This window comes from Tachysurus vachellii, chromosome 7 (assembly GCF_030014155.1).
Source record: "Tachysurus vachellii isolate PV-2020 chromosome 7, HZAU_Pvac_v1, whole genome shotgun sequence".
NCBI lineage: Eukaryota > Metazoa > Chordata > Actinopteri > Siluriformes > Bagridae > Tachysurus > Tachysurus vachellii.
Genome location: NC_083466.1, coordinates 9,295,783 through 9,318,319, shown reverse-complemented (window position 1 = coordinate 9,318,319; position 22,537 = coordinate 9,295,783). Strand labels below are relative to the sequence as shown.

Genomic DNA, 22,537 nt, shown 5'->3' with positions numbered 1-22,537 from the left:
ACTGACCAGTGTCTCCAGTGTCAGCACTGACCAGTGTCCTGTGTCTCCAGTGTCAGCACTGACCAGTGTCTTGTGTCTCCATTGTCAGCACTGACCAGTGTCCTGTGTCTCCAGTGTCAGCACTGACCAGTGTCTCCAGTGTCAGCACTGACCAGTGTCTCCAGTGTCAGCACTGACCAGTGCCCAGTGTCTCCAGTGTCAGCACTGACCAGTGTCCTGTGTCTCCATTGTCAGCACTGACCAGTGTCCTGTGTCTCCAGTGTCAGCACTGACCAGTGTCTCCATTGTCAGCACTGACCAGTGTCTCCAGTGTCCTGTGTCTCCAGTGTCAGAAGTAAAGCCTTTCTTACAAAATCAGGAGGGAACGATTCCTCAATAACATGAAATGCTGTATTTATTTATTTTCGCTGCTCTGACTGCATGATAGAGAACAGAAAGAAATCCTGTTCCTGTAAGTAACAACAGGAGCCAGTTTGTTTACCTTAACTGTAACTAAAACAGATAAAAACTATATTTAATAAGTAGGATTTGTTTGTAAGTATTGGTGACTTGCTGTGGTATAAAAAGGAATAAAATGCCTCTTTCCTTCACATCGTCTTCCTAGGACTTCATGCCCTCATTGTGTATTACTCCTTGTGTATTCTGTAAGGCAGCGTGTGAAGCAGACGACTCTACTTTGTGTGGGACTTTCTCACATGACACATTCATGTCCTGCTTTTGCATATGAATATCTTTCCCATTTACTGTTAGCAAATGGGTTTTGTTGCATTTCCTCCCACCGCCTTGATGTTTTAACAAGCCTCGTATTAGTGCCTTATTTGAATAACAAACAGCTGTGTGCTGATTGTTTTTGATCTGGATAATATGTGCATATGAATAAGGCTGGTATGAGGCAGTGGTTTAAAACCTCTCTAAATCATTGCATTTTATACTAATATTTAGGTGTTAGAAGACAGAAAACGCACTATACTGTATGAACGACAAAATAAACACAACAATAAAAAAAAAGACAGCTGGGCCTTCTCTCTGTGTCTCAGTGTGGTTCTAGCAGTGCGTTATGATTTATAAGTGAGCTGTGTGTAGCCTTTTGTGAGCTTCCCAGGTGCATCCTCTCCAGAAGAGGAGTGTCGATCCCACTATTATGCTCCATGTTAACCCCACAAAACAATGCAACTGCTCACAGCAGCACAGGTTTGTCCCCAAGAATTAATATTTGGATTTGCAGTCACATGCATTTGAAACACCAGCAGATATGAATGGAAATGGTGTGTGTCAGTGTGTATGTGTGTGTGTTATAACACAAAAGCAAAACAAACTGTAAAATTATTGTGCTTTATTTTCATCTTAAAGATTTTCAAATGCCCACAGATTTTTTTTTTCTCAGTTTCAGAGTAAAACAGAAACAGATTACTGTAAACATTCAGATATTATTCCTTTTAAAAATGTATACTCTTTTTGTAAACTGATTGGAAAATAACACTCTTGCGTACTTTTCACAACACCAATGAAACAAATAAAAGAAAAGCAGAAATAAAAATATAGGCAGTATCACTTAAAAACCATTGACTTAGATTAAGGTTGATCTATGTAGTGAATCCATCAGCTCATACTGAGCACATATTGAGTAAATAATGAGCGGAAGTACCCTCATGTATTACATACTGGCAGAAGCGTGTCTGGACTCGGATCAATCACACTTTTTGAATCGTCCTAATCTCCTGAAACTCTTCCTTCATTCAAATGTAATGAATTCAGCGATGGAAAAAAAATGGATTATTGGGAAAAAAAGATACAAAAACCAAACCTACACACGAATGAAGTGCAAGAATTAATTTCAGAAGTCACATCAGGACAAATCACATCAGAAATTGATCAAAGGCCCAGAGTCTATTTCTGTGGCAAGAGTTTGATTCAACTATTGCCATTAGAGACATGTCACATAATTGAATGTCAAGGCACTTCCCCGAGTGAGGATGTTGTCTTTGAGCGACATTAGTGAGGCAACAAAATAATTTACAAAACTATTTAAAAAAAAAAAAAACAACGACAATAACAACAAAAAAAAAACTTGGCCACCGATTCTGGTCTGTGCTTTCAGAGAATAAGCGAGTAATACCACAGTTAACTGAATTTGGCTACTTTGGTGTTTTGGTGTCACCTACAAATAAGAGTCCTAAATACTTATCTGTTTAGCCAAAATTTGGGAATCTGAATCCGATTTCCCAAATCTTGCTCTCGAAGTGTCCCTGTGTTACATATTTAAATAAAATGTCTTTACCTCATGGAGGATTTTTTAATTAGCTAGAGAGTTGAGTGAACTGTAGTATAGACTAAGAAAAAATGTGAAAAAGAAAACATAATTAACAACACAAAGGAACTTGAGGACCAAGGACTGCGAAATGCTGATCTAAACCTAAACATATTTGATAAAATAGTTTTTATACTCATCTCAAGACAGCTATAAGTCATTATGATTATTTTAATACTTAAGTTTACATTAGTATAGTTTTGTGCCTGCTTTCTAGGATGCACAGTTTTGGATATAAGATTAAGATATAAGATTAGTCATCATGTGAGGTCTGGAGGTAACTGGACACTAGAAGGTTTTTACCAGGTAATGCCAGGATTTTAAATAAAACATTGGTTTGGTGCATAAAGTCCAGAAATGAATGAATGTCCACATTAGGTAAACCAAGTAAAGTCATGTCAAGAAGACAAAACTATAGAATAATTACCAAGAAGGAATTTGGTAGTTGGTTGTGTAGTTGGTTCTTCACCAGCTCTAGATTGGTGAGGCAATAATTCATACACAAAACAGCTTTTGTCAAGATTGTATTAAAGAAAGAATGATTGGAACTTGATCTCAGAGGGTATTATCACAACTGCTACCAAGTATCAAGAAGGTTCAAGATAATTAAGTCTGAAATACAAGGACTATCGTGTTTACCTACAGACTGCATTGTAGTAGGGTGTAATATAATAGCCACCGATTTTAAAGCCATTTTAAGATTTCATTTTTACTTTTTTTTTTTTATCAGAAATGTAAAGGTTTCACTGACTGATTAAATAGTGATTTGACAATAAGTAAGAAAGATTTATTCCGATTAGACATGCTAAGCTATTCTGAGCACGAACAGGTCATGAAACAATATCGGGCAGCACACAGATTCCTTTGAGTAAAGCTGATGTGTTGCCTTGACTTGATCTTTGATTCTCATCCGTATTGTCTAGTACCCATAATTCCATTTTCTTAAAATGTTCTAAGACAAGAGGAAAAATACTATAAATTCATAAATATATCTAATGTGTATACTGTAAATAACCCACATTGGGCATCACATAATCTTTGAAAGTAAATTTTTAAAAAAAATAACGTGATTAAAACAATTAAAAACACAAATTAAATAGATAATTTGTCTTAAAAATATGAAAATGCACTGATAATCCTTTGGAGCTTCTTGCTATGTTGATTTGTAGCAGTACTTGTGGTATTGAGCCCTCAGGAGATTTGAGACAGTGTTTTAAAATTCCAGTGAGCTGGAGACCTGAGTGTCTTGTTCAGGTACAGATCTCTAATGTGGAAAATCCCTGGGAGGACCCACTGTAAGGTCCTTTTAAACAAACTCCACGTAATGAAAAATGAACCCAAAATGAGGACAGGGAAGGGAGAATTCGAGTGGGATCACAGAGATTTTATGATTCGGGACATTGCTCCGAGACGCTCTTGAGGAGGTTTTTGTAGACAGGGGAGTTCATGAAGCGTGGGTACGAGTCTCTTTGCATTAACGTGTAAATCTGGAGCTGGGCATCATCAAATGTGTGAGAAGTGGGCTCCAGCATGTTTCTGTTTATTACCTCCCGGACACGTGAATCCAGGCTCACCTGGCAGAGGAACAAAATTATTCTGTTATTAACGGTATAATAAAAAAATCCTGTTATATGAAATTTAATCTCAAATACTAAAATAACCTTCTTTCATAAACCTGACCTTGAACTGGGAATCTTGGAGCACATTCTTTATTTACATTCATCCATTGCATTATACCTCGTTTAATCTTTTTGTAACATTTGGGTACATTAACTGATGCTTTTTTTTATAAGTTCAAAAAGTCCTACAGTTAAAATGGGATGTAAGTGAAGCTTGGTAGATTGGTTGTGTTGCCTCAATAGCCCAAAGCATTAACCACTGGGCCACAACACCCCAGTAATTAAAATTTGTAACCAACAGGATAGGAATGTTTCAGTTGTAGCTACATTAACCACTCAGTACATCAATGTTTATCTTTCTGGTGCCAAACCTGACTGACAAAATCTTTACACATACAGTTTAGTATAATTTTGCTATTTATTTACCCCTGGCTCTTGATCGCTGGCTTACTCACCACTGGTCCAGTCAATCAGCTACACCTGTGTCTTTTAGTATTTGTTGCCTCTATGGATATTTTAACCCACTGTCCATTTTATGGCTACATCTACAGTATGGTTGGTGGATTGGTTAAAAAAATTCTCCACCTCAAGATTTTGGTAGAATATTTTGATGTTAAACACATATACACTAAATGGACAAATATGTGGACATCTGACTATCATACCCCTTTGTGCCCATTTCAACTGTGGCCTTTAGCACAGATTTGGTCCCAGTTTGCTGATATCACAGCCTCCACTAGTCTTTCCACTATATTTGGGAACATGGCAGTGAGGATTTGTGTTTCTTTGTTCACAATGGTGATTAATGAGGTCAGATACTGATGTCAAATGAGAAAACTTTTCAGTAGCTGGAGCTCTAATTCATCACATATTTAGTGGGGTTGAGGTTGGAGTATAGGTCCCTCAAGTTCTTCTAAATCAACCTTGGAAAAAAGGGAAATCTTCATGCTACAGCATTCAAAAATGTTCTAAAGAATATTGTGCTTACCTCGAGGCAACAGTTTGAGTTGACATGTGGGTGTGATTATTATATTGTGCTGTCCATATACTTTTGCCCACAGAGTGTACAAACACAAATACTGTATTAAACTCTGCACTGCCAAGATTGCTAGCATGGAGAGAAATCAACCCATACCCATAGTTTCCTAGCACATATACATAATAGCTGACCTAAAAAGAGCTTTCAAATACTGTAGACTCTATATTTTTCTCAAAACAACAACAATTTAAGTATAAACTTTCCCAAAATAGCCACAGACACATTGCTGCTCATTGTAAGGGTTTGTCAGGTGCTGTTTCAAGCAGTATTTGATTGTCCTGACCGTAAAAATTAGTAGAAGCTCCTGAACATTAGTCAAGGGAATCAGACATCAACTGAGTTTGCTCTCAACTTTAACACTCTCTTCAATGCCAGTGGCCGAATAGATATTTTTCTTTTGCGCAAATCTTTTGTAAACCTCTGTGTGAAGGAATAGACACTTTACACTTAATAGTCTCTTAAACCTTTTGAATAAACCTTTGAATATTCTTCATTAATGAACCTAACCCTATTTACCAGGGACCACAAAGTGGGCTAGTGCATCTAGTATTTACAAGATCTGAGGAACTCCAACATCACAGTAAACAGTGACTGAACTGGTCGAGCAGCAATCAGGATCAAATACATGACTCATACCCTAAGTGTCAGCAGGGAACTTCACCTCAACAGTCTCTGGTATACTGCATCACCTGGGGTTAAAGCTTTGCTAGGAAACTACTAAAGTCTTTATTGGCAATGTTCATTTGGTGCAGTGAAATTTCCATTTGGTCTTATTTTTTTTTAATTAAAAAACCTCTTATATTTGGAAGGAACAGGCAATTTCTTTGTTGATAACTTGGTAGATAACTTAATATTTGCACATACTGTCAACAGAATCCAACTCACGATATCACTACTTCCTTTACACAGAAGGTAGCATGATGACAACACAAACTGTATTAGACTGGACAACGAGAGGGATATTTACTCGGTCACCTAAGTGCCTACAATTACCACATGCTTGCTCATTAGTAGAAAGCCCAAGTGATAAATAGGAAACTGTCACTCCTACATGTTACTGTGACCTAACGGAGGTGTACAGCTAAAAGAATGTTATTTGTTTACCCCCTCATTTTCCAGGAAATTGCACAATTGTTCTGCTGGCACTATCCTGTCACATAGACATATTTAAACACTTTGCTACTGAAAACAGTGAATTAAAGCAAAGCTATGGAGTACGATTCGCAGGGTTTTTTGCTTCACTTCCCATTTTTGTTTTAAAGAAGCTTACCAGGCTATGTCCACACATAAATTATCTAAACAGGACATCCTGCATATATTAATGCTGGGATTTAAACTTACAATCTTCCCAAAGTTATCTCACAAGCTCAGAACCTTAACTACTGCAGCAGAAGAGGAAAAATCATAAATTCATTAGCTTGCCCACTAGGCGAGAAGATGCGCTAATGATTAATAATTGTATTAACATTTTACATTTATGGCATTTGCCAGATGCTGTTATGCAGAGTGACTTAAAGAAGTGCTTTTGAAGTCTCTGTCAGTGAATGTATTGATGGTTCTTCACTAGGTCATTGTACTAAGTATACCAACAGACTAAAACTCATCAGTCTGTTTCACTCGGAAATACAGCAAAAAAGCACACAACCAACCTTTTTAAGTGCTAGTTTACGTATTTCAGAAAGAAGTAGGTTTTTAGATATTGTTTGAAGACCTCTAGTGATGTCTCAGGGCAGTTCATTCCACCACCTACTGTAGGTGCCAGAACAGAAAAGAGTCTTGATGCATACTTTCCTTGTACTCTGAGAGATAGTGGGATAAACTGAGCAGTGCTGAAGGATCAGAGAGAGCGTGGTGCAGTGTGGGTTGTGATAATTGTCCTATGTATAGTATTTTGTTGAACAGAATCTTAATGACATGGTTAAAAGGTGGTAGCTAACATATAATAACATACTCTATGTCCAACTTGTTAGATAGTTGGATTAATACAGACTAAGGACAAAGATTGCCAGGGTGAGGACAATTCTACCATATCATTATCCTCTTCCTTTATTTATAAACACATATAAGATATATCAGATTAGTGTCTTTTTCTCTGTTCAATCCACTTTATTTTACTCAGGCTCATTAGTCTTACCAGACACTTGTGTGCTCCTTATTCTGAAAAGATCCTTTGTCACCTGAACATGCTAAACAATATGTGTAGGTAAATTCCTTCTACCATTAACCATATCAACTCTTGGCTGAGAGGGATTTGTAAATACAGATGTGTTGCATCAGGTTATTACTCAGTGCATTACATTTAAACATGCTTAATAAGTGAAAAGCTTTGCTTTGTGAAACTCAGAAGGGAAAAGTATTTTTTGTTTCTCTAAACCTTCGTGAACCTACTTTGTTCTATAGGCAGCAACAAATATATAACCAATAGTTTGGACATGAAATCTGCTTGTCCTGGGTGCTAAATGATTTATTAATTCCTATAAAGCCTTAATGTTGCAACAGTTAAGTTTCACTAGTCTATCCATTTAGTCCCTATGGTCACTGAGCAGCTGCAGTTTTTAAAAGAATTTATTTTTAAAAAATCGATCATCAGAGTGAAATAAATCTAATTTGTATTTGTACATGGGTCAACAAAAGACCTACAAATACTCATGCCCTATGGCCTTGATAATGCTCCCCTCCCAGTTTCAAGGCATTTGTTATTTGTATCTTTCACCAATCCACCATTTTGTCATTTAAATGGCATTTGAAAACTGATATGCACATTTAACTTCCTCTCCTTTGCTCTGGCCGCTTGATTCCATAATCCAACTCATTGGAGAGCTTTTTACATTGCATTGTTATCTTAAAGACACGACAACCTTTCTAACATATTTTTGACAAGTAACTACAAAGTAGGAAAATGAAATATGCTGATCGATAAGCTGCCTTTAAGGAATTGAAGGCAGTGGTTGAAGGAAACCTAAGAACCTTTTAGAACCATCGGTGCAATCTTGAATACATTACAGCTGACACAAGACCTGAACCCAGACAATCCAGGGGTTAGGAGACAATTCCAATCATAGTTGGTTGCTAAAGTTTTGTTTCGATTCTTTTATGAAATCAAATAGATCATGAAAAGACATTTAGCATTCAGTAATCATATCTGGGCACCACAGACAAACTATCAAGCTCAAGAGAAAGAACTTGACCAATAACAGGGAGGATACTGAGAGATTACTGCTACAGCTTTCCTACATTGTACTCTTCTATTGTCAATGCACTGTGTCTCTATTGTATGTATTCACTCTTCTATTTGTGTATTTTGTCTGCTTAGATATTGTCTCACACCGTGGGGTTTAGTTCTATATTAGTCTTATGTGTCACACATTTTATTCCGATGTATACAGATGTGATAAACCTGACCCCACCTGACTTGACTAAGGTCTTGTTTTTTTTCTCCACAAGACTTAGTATACGCAAAATTCGTTATAGTTTTCACTCCCTTTTAATGCATTCTGCTTATCAGCCTCCATTATTTTTGAAAATCCTACACAGACTGTGGTTCCACAAGTAATAACTGAATGTCCAGCACACATGGGTAGAGACTCTCAAACATAGATTTGGCAAACATGCAGAACCACACTGAAGGATGATGTGAAGATCCAGTCAGTTAGCTCCACCTATGTCATATCATTTTGTTTAGTTCATCTTTGCATGGTCTTGCCATAGTTCCTTCTAGTGTCATTATCAACATTTTACTTTTGATTACGTGTTTGTTCTGTAGCACTTGGTATGTTATTTCTGTATTAACATGGAACTCATTAAAAGTTCAAAATGAAATCATAGTGAATACACTAGCGATATTTATTTTTTGTATACGGCAATTGATTATATTTTAGTCAGAGAAAAATAGAGACCCTTAGAGAGACAGAATGGCCTGTGTTTTCCAGTGATGTTCCATTTAAACAAATCCACATTCACACACTCACACAAAAGAACACACCTCTTTGGGTGAGAGGATGGAAATGTAATCCTCATATATGAGGAGAGCCTTCTCCTTGATGATGCTCTTGTTGGTCTCCTTGCTGAACTCTTCACAAGCTAGCCAGAAGAGCAGGTTTTCCTCGCTGAACTCTGTGCGCAGAAATTGCCGGAAGGCGCAACGTCCAACAGGACAATGCATCAGCTTGTCAAAGGATTGCCCCCATGAGCACATTTCATCCATAGTGGGCTTTGGACTGCCAAAATAAAATTGGGGTTTGTTCAGAACTGTGCATTCAACACATGCAACATTAACATCTGATTTTATCTCTGACGAGAAAAAGTGTCAACACAGATGCTTGTACAGTACAGTAAAGCACATGCTGAAAAAAAGAAGGTATTTTTGGCACAGATATTGTAATTTAATGAACAGTATGAGTTATTATTTAAAGCTATTTTGTGCTACTTAAATACTTTAAATTCTGGTATGTGTTGCATATTTGATTGGTGTAATCCCTTGTATTCAGTATTTCAGTAACATTATTGAGTGTAATATTCCCTTCAGATCCTTTAATTATAATGCTTTGCTAAATCTTTTACATCACTCCCACTAATTATGCTAAAGGTAATTACATCTTACTGAGGTTTATCTAATTTTCAACATGAATTAACTAACCTCTCCTCACAGTCACCAGGGTCCTCAGCTTTGACGTCGTGCGAGGCTTTCCGGTTCCTCTCCTCCCTGTCTTCATTCCTAACAGTGAGACTGCAAGGTATTAAGCACATCATGATCCGACAGACACTACACACAGGAAACTACGAAGCCTTGAATCAGCTTTTAGGGTCTGGTTAAAATAATAATAATAATAATAATAATAATAATAATAATAATAATAATAATAATAATTATTATTATTTTTTTTTTATAGAACATCTGTGCTTCTGATGTTTAATGACTGACCTGTGTGCCCATGTTTTTGTGTTCACTGCTTGGTTATTCTAACTAATCTCTCATATTACACTGCATGCACGGTAATGCTGTGAGCGTTATAGCATAATGCACACATGGCCAGTGTAGCTGTAGCGTTCATTCTAGCCAAGAAATTAGACATCTGACTCACCTCATTTAAATCTTAGCAGTGACTCAAGCTAAATTCTCAATCACTGTGCAGATGAGGTTCAGTGTGAAGGAATGAAAAGACTCGTACCATGAGCAGCTACAGCAGCAGCACCAGCAGAAACAGCAGGCATTTGAGGGACGCTCACCCTGACCAGCCTGCTCATTTTGGGCTGGCGTCGTTCCCGTCGTTGTGCCTCCCGCCACCAACTCCTGCTGCCCCGACATCTGCCTCTTTCGCATCTCCATCCTCTCTGATCCCATGGGCTGCAGGAGACACCAGACCACTGAGCCACACAGCCAACATTGCATACACTCTTCACTGCTACAGTCTTATCTAATTGAATTGAATAAAACCGGTGGCTTGTTATGCAATAATGAGGACATGGCAGGTGGAGGAGGTTTTTGATCATCTTGCGTCTTCAGGTTCTTCTTCCATTGTCGAGTCTTCTGACATTTTCAGATTCTTTTAGACATTGCATTTATTTAAAAAAAAAAAAAAAAAAAAAAATCATCCACAACAACACGAGGATGGAGAAGAGGCAAACAATTATTTACAATTACTTTCCATGCCCTTTGCAAAGGAATGACTGGATCAATACAAATTAATCTTACCCCATGAGATGACAAATAATAGTAAATCTTTGAGCATAGGCATGTCTCAACTAGACCATAAATAAAGCTGTTCTAACATGTCTTACGCCACACTCCCCCACAAGCTGTGATATCTCCTCTGTTTCTGTAAAAGGAAGGAGCACCTCCTATTTGATGCTTGTGATCATCTCATTATATGTTATACATCCTTTATCTTTTGTATTATTATATATTCTTTTGCATGATATATTACATATTCTTTTTCTTTTTAATCAGGACATCATTGACAAACTGTAAAGCATTAAAAACTTTTTCTTCTTTTTTTTTAAAAGAATTTGGCTTCATTTCCTGTTTTTTCTGGTGGCTTAAATAAGACAGACAGCTGACAGAAATGCAGTCTCATATAGCAATTCTATCTACCTTCAAGCTTGATACAATAAGTTGTTTTTATTTTTCTGTGAAAAAGTAAAAGATACCTTTCTGCACAATGCTTAAATCTCTACAACACATTCAGTGCCAACAGTAATTCCAAATCTTTCTTCTTTAACCTCCATGTCAAGCAGTTTTCATATTAATTAGTAGTTAAGTACCCTATACAAGAATGTCTCTGTATCCCAAAACATAATAAATGAATGAAAGTATGATTAATCTGCTTATTTATCAAAGATTATGGCACCATCAATACATTTCCCTTGTTTTAAAATGAAACTTCCCTTCTAATTAAAATAGATCGACGTTCACAGAATTTGTTACATACTTGTTTTCTTTTATTATTCAGGTTGCTTGTCTTTCTCACAACTATAGCTATCAATTCACCATGTTTGATTTACAGCTGTTGTGAGTGTAGACTTAACAGTGGGGATGTTGCTGTGTGAGCCATCCAAGAGCTTACAGAGGCTGCTTTCATGAGCAATATATCTTTTGAACTTTATCAGTGTCCAATAAGAAACATAATATTTCTCAGATATACTCTTTTCACTGCACACTACAGAAATCCACTGAGTTCCGTTCTTTTCATAAGGAACCATCTGCCTAAAATCCTTAGAGCTGAATTGACACTGTAGTGATCATTTCGCCCCAGATATAAGCTATAACACTGTGTATGGTAATTCCATACAGTTTTTTTTTTTTTTTGCTGTGTATTCTGGGTAAAGCTGTTGGAGTATTCAGTGAAGAGGAGGAGGAGGAGGGGGAGGAGGAGGAGGAGGTGGGGGCACATCTCCAACTGCGGTCTGAGCTCTTCATCAGTGATCTCTGCCTTTCGGTCCATAAGCAACGATTTCAGTAATGTTTGGTGTTCTCTCTCTCTCTCTCTCTCTCTCTCTCTCTCTCTCTCTCTCTCTCTCACACACACACACACACACACACACACACACACACAAAATCACTCATATGCTGAACACACGGGTCCTATTAGGCTACTCATCTACAGCTGGCCTATAGCTATGGGTATAAATGGGTTGCCAGAAGAAAACCCGATGGAAGAAGGAACAGAAGAGAAAAAAATTAAATCAGGAAAATTAAACACAGCGTGAAGCCAATAAACCCTTAACCGAGACACATGAAGGACAATTAACAAGTACGTCGTTTGTAACAGGTTCAGCTGCTCGATCTACCAGTAAAATAAACCCCCCAGTGGATATGAAAGTGGCCCCAGTGAAGGGCTCCAGCATCCTCTCTCCATCGGGAAGAAGACATCTCTGGCAGACGAGTGCGACCTCACATGCCGCTTTTAAACGCCAAATAAACACAAACGACGCATCGAAATCGACATTTTGTGCTACATATATGTATATAGAAACTGTCATGCCCGTACTTACAATTTCACCATGTATGCCCAGAGATAAGAGATAATTCTTCGCCTTGATTACATCGGTTGGCATAAGGATTCCTTTTTTTAAAGACCGGCCGCTTGTGGTCAGTGCGCATGCGTGACTCCCGCAACTCGCGGTGGCGGTAGCGTAAAATCCAATGCATGCCACCGACGCGTTGTGAACCTTCAATGAGCGCTTTTAACGCGTCCCTGTGGCTTGTTTCCTCTTTAAAAACATGAATGCTATTATTATTATTGTTATTATTGTTATTATTATTATTATTATTATTATTATTATTATTATTATTATTATTATTATCCTAATACATAATAAAATTGGCAAATTGTACTTCACCTACGGCATTATAGTACTGTGGTCTGGGGTTAATAATAATAATAATAATAATAATAATAATAATAATAATAATAATAATAATAATAATAATTATACAACTACTATTACTTAACATCATCATCATCATCATTATAATCATCTGCACAGACGTAGCTTGCAACCTCACAGCTCCAAAGTCAGCACGTTCAGATTTGAGCTACGGTATCGTTATGTATGGATTTTCTGGCTATGTCCTGCACGTGTCCTCTCAGTTCCCCCACGTTACCCCACACCCCTTAAAACATGCTAGTAGGTGGAGCTAGTTAAGATTAGTTATTATGAGTGAATGAGTGTTTGGATGTGTATAGATGCTTCGTCAAAGGAAAGCACAAGACTCTGTCCATGGTCCTGAAACTATCCTCCTCCATCTTATTCAGTCGTCAACTCATAACTGAAACGGTATATTTCTGTAAAGATTTGAACCAGGAAGCTCGTCAGGTATTGCAGTTTTATCATGGGAGAGTAATTTGAAAAAGCATGGCACAGACGGCATGTCCAGGAATTTTTACATTTTATGGCAAAGAGCGATATAACCCATTATGGTATAGGACCTCTTAATAAGCTGAAATATAGCGGGTTTCCTCAGCTGTCCAAGTGAGAGAACTCTTAAAGATTTCTCTTCGCAACAAACACCAGAGGCTCGAAATAAATCCCCTTTTAGGAAGCTAAGAACACTTAACTATCTAAAGTGCCCTTGAAAACCCACTTACAATTGTATATGAGAGCGTTTTGTTTGTAAAATATGAAATTATTGTCTTGGTGCAAAACAATTAATGGCCTAATGATTTCTTTGTACTGGTTTTATAGGTGCACAATAACTGAATATATAATGCACAAGAAAGTTAGTCAGACTTGCAACTGTTTTAAATGAACATTAGCTAGATACATTATGATTAATTCTGCTCGAATTAGATAGGACTGTAATACTAATAATAATAATAAAAAGGTAAAATTCCTACTAGATACGTGATTTGATGTCAGAATTGAGATAAAAAGGTGTACTTAAACGGTAACAGATGTGACCCTCTGAAACCTACAGTATATGATAACGCCACTGTTTGAGGTACTACGAAAGATCTGCATTTGCACATAGTGCAATACTGGCATCTGCTGGTACTATGTCATAACACAGTGATTAAAACTGATGTACAGTGTTATATAAGGGAAAACACGTACAAAACAAAAGGTATTATTTACAGGACTTGCTCAGTGGGTCTCATACATAAAGTCCAACATTACAATTGAATACAATTCAGATAGAGATAGAGGTATTGTGTAAGCTCTAGGTGGCGCGCTGGGTCTACGCTCATACATAGCCCTTGCATAAAAGGATTGGATTTTTTTTTTGATAGATTTGTTTACATTAACCATTGGTTTTCGTATGAAAATATTTTGAACAAAGCATAAATTTACCTTTATAGAAAAATCTTAGTTAATATAATACGGAATTTAGTTCAAATACGTGGTTCAAATTCATAATACAAATGAAAGTTGTCTAGATCAACATGATTGACAGCTTCACCAAAAACAACACACTGTTCTCTGCTGTATTTTTTTTGTAGGAATGCATTTGCATGAATTCTTTTGACATTTGGTTTGCACCAAATAATACAGCGAGGCAAAATATAGTTCAGGAAATGAATTCAAAATTAAAATTCATTAAAAAAAATGTATAAGACAATTGACCAGAAATGACGATGCCACACCAGTCTAAGGTATTACTGTATCTCACCAGCTGAGGTCACCATCACTGGAACACTAGAATAGATTTAGCATTCCACTTACTGTTAATATATTGCTTTTTTAGCACGTATCAACCCAGTTAATAAAGAACAACAATTGCTATGTTCTTTATTTGATTTGAACTCAAAAGCATTTACTAGTCAAGGGAGGATCTGTGCATGTACAATGGACCAATACAAGCACCATAAGCCATAACTATGCATGCTGAAGTAATTCAGTCAGAAACCATTACCTTCCTGGTCACTTTGTCTAGTCATGTACTGGGTAGAACTTGCTGAGAACTGCCTATCAGCTGTAAGTCCCAGAAACCAAGAACATAGAAGATAATGTAAAGGAAGCAATAGCTCTGAGCCATTTTTCTCTTCTCTGACCACAGACCTTTTTTTTTTTGAAGAAGAAGAAGAAGAAGAAGAAAAATGAAAGAGAACTCAGAGCTTGCACTGACAACACGGACCTGATTGCAGCTACTGTCAAGCACAGATATCTCTTGCCAATGGTTCCATCAGCACCCAATTCAGGTTCCAGGATTGAATTCAATTTACATGTTACATAGCCTCATTTAAATCACTGAGGAGAAAGAATGGAAAGCCCCAGTCATCAACTCTTCAGCGCATTATGAACGATTGGTTAAGTCCTATTGGCTGCCGAATGTGATAATGAAGTACTCCGGGAATGGAACAACTTTTTATAGCATTGATCTACATTATGTTCTTTTTTCACCCGTAGAACAAGAACATATGACTAATCCTTACCAAAGAGCTAGAAATTTGTGCAGTGAGTTTCTCAACCTCTCAGTAAAATTCTTAAGATACATTCTGGATGCCCATAAAGTTGCAATAGATAAGATCAAGGTGAATGCAATTCCATCCTGATCTTAGCCCTAAATAATAAAGGAACTGCAGGGGTGTCCAGGATTTGGCGCATTCTTTTTATATAGGGTTTTGGCACCACTCCTCCAGCTTTCTGAAGTCTCAAGGATCATTTCACTAGTACTCAAGCCTCACCCTGATTCCCCACTACCTCTTAAAATGTCATACAGCTGATTCACTTGCATTGCCATGGCAGTCTCACTAAACTACATCCATGTGCCTTGGTAACAGTGAATTTTTGGTCATCAACGCAGCTCTACAGGATTGGATAAAGAGAGCAGAATGTACTTTCGTTATTATTTCAGTAAACCTTTACTACAGAAAAACAGACCATACATCACCTCTCTTGGTCCCACATAGATATAGATTATCTGACCTGTGAGTAAACATCTGTCCATATCCAGAGACTTTTAAATTCATGTAATATCACTGAACAGAATCTAACGTTGACATTCAACTCCTGCCACTATGGCATCCCTGAAGACTTACGTACATGTCTGGAAAACTTTTTTTTAAGAGTTTTAAGAGTCAGAGTTTCTTAATGGTATCTTCCACAAATGAATAATCAAGTGGAGTGTTTGAACCAGGGATATCAATATACCTCATATCACACTGCTGAAACAATCAGCAACACTGGGAAATATGATCAAATTTCCCCGTCATTCTTCCATGGACCTTACTTCATTCCTGTGTGTTATCAGTCCGTTATTTCCATGATCTGGAGAGCCACCAGAGTTCTGTCTCACTGATGAGTATGAGGAAAAGTGACCATTGAATGCAGGACAAGCAGTAAGACCCTGAATGTTTCAAGCAGCCTGAAAGATGGGCTAGAGGGATATATTCTTGACATTAGCTTCAAGAATATCAAGTCTAAGGTTTTGACACTAATCAGAGTGGTTAATACTGTGTCCTATGGCACGTCATTTCATTCATTCATTCATTCATTCATCTTCTACCGAACTACTTCGGGTCACGGGGAGCCTGTGCCTATCTCAGGCGTCATCGGGCATCAAGGCAGGATACACCCTGGACGGAGTGCCAACCCATCGCAGGGCACACACACACACTCTCATTCACTCACGCACTCACACACTGCGGACAATTTTCCAGAGATGCCAATCAACCTACCATGCATGTCTTTGGACCGGGGGAGGAAACCGGAGTACCCGGAGGAAATCCCCGAGGCACGGGGAGAACATGCAAACTCCACACACACAAGGTGGAGGCGGGAATCGAACCCCAACCCTGGAGGTGTGAGGCGAACGTGCTAACCACTAAGCCAAAGTGCCCCCTGGCACGTCATTTGTCATTACTAAAATTAATATTTCAATCTATCCTGGAACCAACTTTGAGTTGCCCCTACCCCTGAAGATCATTGTGGAGCTTGCTTGACTACAAGATGTGAGGTCACCTCATATACTGTCTGTGATCTGTGCTCCTGGGCCATAACAGAGGACATTAAGTGTGTGTGAAATTTCCAGTATTTGCATGAGTTACAGTTTACAGACCTGTTGCTATGTCCTTGTTTACCATTTGGATTACCCTTCTTGTTGGTTTTATAGCCCTGTATATATAGTATATGTATATTTAAAGCCCTTTACTGTGTCTGACCTTTACCTGCTCTGCTCTAAATATTGCATTGTATTTGTCTGTAAAAGCCTTGACAAGCCTGGATTTTGTGTATAAACACTGTCTGCACATTGATCCTCAATCTTATCTTGAGTTCAGTGTGTTACAAAGTACAAGATACAGTAGCTGTAATTAACACTTACCCCAACATGGATGAGCAGTATAGTTCAATATGTCAGTTAATTAGTTAGTAAGTTACCTAACTCCTACCTTGCCTATATTCTCTATATTGTAATCATTTTGGTATCTCAACAACTATTTATTTAAATAATAAAGCCCCAGGCACCACAGATCTATGAACCCACCCCCACCCCTCCAGATCCCACATCCCCAGGTCCTTCCACTCCCCCCTCCCACTAACATACAATGACATGCACCAGTCACTTTGTGCAGCATTGGTCTGCTCATTTGCACTTTATCTGCCATGCGCTGTTTTTTTTTTAAATTTCTATTTGTTAGTATTATCTGTATGCACCTTGGGACTGAGAGTAATGCAATTTCAATTCTCTGTGTGTATGTTCTGTACATGTAGAAGATTTGACAATAAAGCAAATCTTGAACTTGAAAATATAAAGATTTAAAGCCAACATTACATTTTTTCCTCATTAATTGAATGTCAGTGAACATTTTTTCCAATTTACCTTGATCTAGGTCAGAATTGACTCAGAACTCTTCTATCTGACCTTTATAATAATTGTAACCTGAAACAATGTGTAAGGAATAAATGCTGTTGTAAATGGACATACATTCCCAGACCTGAAAATACTGTACTAATTATAATAAAATTAAACTTATATAATATATTAAGTATCAATCCCTAAAGATTTTTGGTTTTAAAAACTGAAAACCTTCGACTGACTAATAGACCACCATTTTAGACTGTATTTAAGAGTTTGTGATGTGAAATCACAGAGAAGCATCTCATCTTATCTTACTCCACTGGCTACCTGTAGCTGTGTATAATTGCTTACAGGAAAGCTAACAAAGCATCACTTATAAAGGGCAGTATTCCAATCTCATCACTACACTCTGAGTGAATTTTACATGGTAATAAACATCTACATGTATCATAAAATGGCTAATGTAAGACAGGTTCTTTTTACTTGTACTTCTCTGGATGGGGTAACCGTCCAGTTTAACGATGGAGCAAATTATCCAGATTTGTCCACTGATACCTTTGCAACACTGATGCAAAAGCAAGTTCACAGCAATCTCTCTTATATGTAGGTGTGTTCTCCTTTACCTAAACTCATAGTTCGCATGATTAATTATATTATTCTGATGCTGGTATTAGATATTCCTAAAACATGCTTACTTGATCATGTATGCTCCTTGTATGATTATCTTGTATTCATTTTACCCTAGTAAAGGTTTTTTACATCACTAGCAGTTTTTAACTACATTGCATTGCATACTGTATTGTCATTTATATAGAACTGTCTGACAAACATATATTTCCTTTAATTTCCCTTTGTAACCTCTCTAAGGTTTTTGTAGCTAATAAAAAAAATGGAAATGCATTTATTTTTTTATTTTCAACACTGTATGAGATGACTCAACACTGCATGGGGTAAAGGTGTGATTACACCCCTGTAGTGTTTTTTTTTTCTAAGGACACTGTGGCATTACTCTGACCCTCAAGTCTGTCTGTTCTCTGTTTCAAGGCTGAGTGCCTTTAAGATACATGTTTCAAAATGATGAAATTAGCATTTAATGGATCAACACTGAATATATGATTATCCTAGTGAAGTAATTGGCATTCAGTACATTCTCCAGGTCACATCATTCTCGAAGATTAAAGAGCGAAGGCTTCATTCTTCTCTCTTTTGTTCTTGAGTTTAATTTATGAACACTGCTGTACACAGCTCTCTTGTTGAAATGCATGTTCATGTATGTAATTATGTTTATATGCCATTACCTATTTTGAAAGTCATGTGCATTTTGTGTTATATTTAAATTTGACATGAGAACAATTGAAGTATTCTCTCAGGAGGATTTACTATGAGAATGATGCCACATTTATTATTAACTATAAATAACATGGTAACGTTGGATTGCCACTGGAAATAAAGTTCTGTTACAAGTCTTTATAATGTGCATTGCTTCTAAATAATGCAAATAAACGCATAGAATGACTAATCCTTACCTACAGTATATATAATGAGCTTGTTTAAGTGTGCAGCTAATTTAAACTGCAGACTACAGCTTGGAACATGCTGTGCACCACTTATTTGATTATGCAACCTTTCAAGTGGACTTAATGACTTTTATAGATAGGTCAATTTTGAAGATGAGGAAAACAAAACAGAAACAGTGGCTACACCTGTAGCTAGGAATCATTTAGTGAGCACAACTGCACTCCAATTTCCAGCCCTACTTTAACCTATTATACCTTACTGTAACATCTAGATATACATGTATATAATTGCTGCATAAACTTGATGTTATATAGAATGATACATGTAATTCTATTTATATTAACAAACAAAAGTGGCTGAAGTTTTCACACAGAAAGCTGTTTATATCACACCTTCTTATGTAAAATGACTGGAGTACAAAAACGTGTGTTATTAATATATTATTGCATAATGTATTTATATTCATTATATAGTTTGTTATTCTTCAGATTCTAGAATTAAGTTCATTAATATCAAAAACCCAGGTTATTGTTTTTCTTACCTGAAAGGATATAGGAAGCTCAGATCTGTTTCCATATTCAGTATCATTTTCCGAGCTTCCTGGTGCTTGGTAACTTTCAGCATTCCGACAGGCCAAGAGCATCCACTGTAACTGCCCACACATTAAAAAGGTGCGTAGTTGATACAGCATACCACAGAAGCTACTTCCCACTTTATGACAACCCCATCATGTGGCATTCTCTATTTAGCTTCTTTCCATCTTGCCAGAAAGATGTCGCGCCCTAAAGAAGATAATCTTTCCGTAAAGCACATTACCATTTGCAGAATCACATAAATATAGGTACTTGTCAAATGAAAAAAATCCTGAGACAGTCAAGCCAAGTAACTAATTTAAAACAGTAAGTACATTCTTAATGGAGAGGGCAAAAGGGGATTATGGTCACACTCATTAAGCTCTGTCCCACTGTGGTTTAGTGCATCTCACAGGCTTAGGACTGATTAAAATAGAAAGGGGTTGTGAGTTGTGTACTTGTATTTGCATGTTGGTTTTTCTGACATAAAATATATGTCTGCTACTATCAATCAAATATAAGCTTTTGGACCTTACACTCGAAATTACAGGACGGCCTACTTGCAATTTTCATAGCAGGCATAGCAGACTCCCACTCCACCTTTTTTTATCATCTAGTCTCTGTTTTTTCAATAAGGTGGTAATTCTTTTCCTAGAAAAGGTTGGGATAGCTCATGAATAATTAATGAGTGCGAGTGGAGTCATCCAGTTATAGAGCCAGCAAGAATAGCAAGCTGCTTGTTATCTGCAGTGCCTCACATGTTATGAACAGATGAATGCATAAAACATGTTAGCGCAGATTGGAGCAGCTATGTCCTTTAAACAGGCATGTACTACTTTGACAGAAACAGAGAAAACTGATTCATTTTTAAATACATTCACAGTTTCTGCCAAATGTAATTATCAACATTAGCTGAATAACTATAGGTAAAAGATGGTGAAAATTACTCACTTTACTTTCAGAATTACACATGAAATACCAAAAAAAAAAAAATAAATAAAAATAAAAGAAACAAAAAGCTTCAGAGGTGACCGAGTCATGTAAATAATAAGTCAGGAATGACAGCACTTCAAATCTGAAAAGTGATGGTTGCTATTCTGGTATGATCTTGTACTAAGGTAAGTCAATAACAGATAACTATACTTATGTTAGCAATACTTACTAGCAGGGGTGGGCAGAATGACCAAAAATCTGTTTCACAGAATAAGTTTTTATTTCACGGTAGCAGTATATATCACAGAATAATAATTCAGGTAAATCAAAAGGAACATGCTTAATATATTAAATACCACTTTAAAAATAAATAGGCTCTCATTTTATTAATCTCTTTTATTTAGCATTAGTAGTGAATGAGACTCAACTTTTAGATCAACCTCACCATAATAAATAGGCCTCATTTTTAGAGTTTAAAGAGAACAGACTTTTTATTAATATCAGAACAGATTAATACTTTCTCAAAGCAATGAAAAATTAAACTTCAGTAACAATTTTGCAGAAAGTATAAAAATGTAAACATTTGAGGAAAATGTCAGAATCTAAACACATAAAATATTGAATGTAAACACTTGAGGCTCAAAAAATTCTGACTGTAAACACTTCCTGAGAAGAAATTTAAACTTTTTGAAACATTTAAAAAAAAAAAAAAATCTAAACACTTCAATAAATTAAACAATAAATAAAATTCTGTCAAACAAAACAATTACAAATTGTGTGCAAGAAAAACAAGCTGGTCAACTCTCAGGTTTTAGTGCTGATCTGCAACATGTGACAATATTCCCACTTGTGCTGAAAGCACACTCAGATGGAGTACTTGTGGCAGGGATGCAAAGATATTTTTTTGCCAGGTTGGCCACATGTGGAAAATTAGCCTCATGTTGCCTCCACCATTCCAGGGGGTTTGTCTCACCAGCCACTTCAACCGTTTGTAAATAGCTGTTCAGTTCCATTTCAAGGGACTCTTACTCGTGATAGCATGTACTAATATCTGCCTCACACCTCCAGGGTCGGGGTTCGATTCCCGCCTCCACCTTGTGTGTGTGGAGTTTGCATGTTCTCCCCGTGCCTCGGGGGTTTCCTCCGGGTACTCCGGTTTCCTCCCCCAGTCCAAAGACATGCATGGTAGGTTGATTGGCATCTCTGGAAAATTGTCCCTAGTGTGTGATTGCGTGTGTGAATGAGTGTGTGTGTGTGTGCCCTGCGATGGGTTGGCACTCCGTCCAGGGTGTATCCTGCCTTGATGCCCGATGACGCCTGAGATAGGCACAGGCTCCCCGTGACCCGAGGTAGTTCGGATAAGCGGTAGAAAATGAATGAATGAATGAATGAATGAATATCTGCCGGCAGCGGAGGGATGAAGGAATTTACGTCATTACGTCAGGACGTAAAAGAACTGGTGAACTGGATTATCGAACTGGTTCATTAAAACGAACTGACCGGTTCGCGGAAAAGAACCGAACTTCCCATCACTACCGAATGCCTGCCATTGGTGCCCTGTGATTGGCTAAAACCAGAGTCGTTCATGAATTATTCATAATTTCCACAGATCTCCTTGCCAGGAAACGGTTAATTTTGACTCTTGCATGTGACGGTATCACGTGATATCGGTCTCGTGACGTGTTGTTGGGTTTTGACAACCGAGGCATAAGGTAACGGATTACATCTTTAAAATTTAGACAGTTTCTGTATTTTCTTTAGTAATAATACCGTACATTTAAAATGTAAACAGAGAGCATAGTGACGGAC

General features: G+C 37.3%; 2 protein-coding genes across 3 annotated transcripts in view; one reads left to right on the top strand and one right to left on the bottom strand.

Annotated features, from left to right (window-relative positions):
• Positions 1–2,400: 2,400 nt before the first annotated feature.
• rgs20 (regulator of G protein signaling 20) lies at positions 2,401–12,552 on the bottom strand. 2 transcript variants are annotated; one of them, XM_060874157.1, is made up of 5 exons: positions 12,458–12,552; positions 10,135–10,310; positions 9,603–9,692; positions 8,949–9,183; positions 2,401–3,882 (listed from the first exon to the last, which is right to left on the bottom strand). In XM_060874157.1, exons 1-5 carry the CDS (start codon positions 12,518–12,520, stop codon positions 3,694–3,696), a joined length of 753 nt encoding a protein of 250 aa, XP_060730140.1. In that variant the 5' UTR covers positions 12,521–12,552; the 3' UTR covers positions 2,401–3,693. The 2 variants fall into 2 exon arrangements, with proteins under 2 accessions (XP_060730140.1, XP_060730141.1); XM_060874158.1 differs by having other exon boundaries at positions 9,603–9,680.
• A 9,761-nt stretch (positions 12,553–22,313) lies between these two features.
• The window catches only part of atp6v1h (ATPase H+ transporting V1 subunit H), a 36,299-nt gene continuing 36,075 nt past the window's right edge, over positions 22,314–22,537 (top strand). Inside the window, exon 1 of the mRNA XM_060874139.1 lies at positions 22,314–22,440. The gene's annotated coding sequence lies outside the window, so the exon portion shown is untranslated. The remainder of the gene's footprint in view (positions 22,441–22,537) is intronic.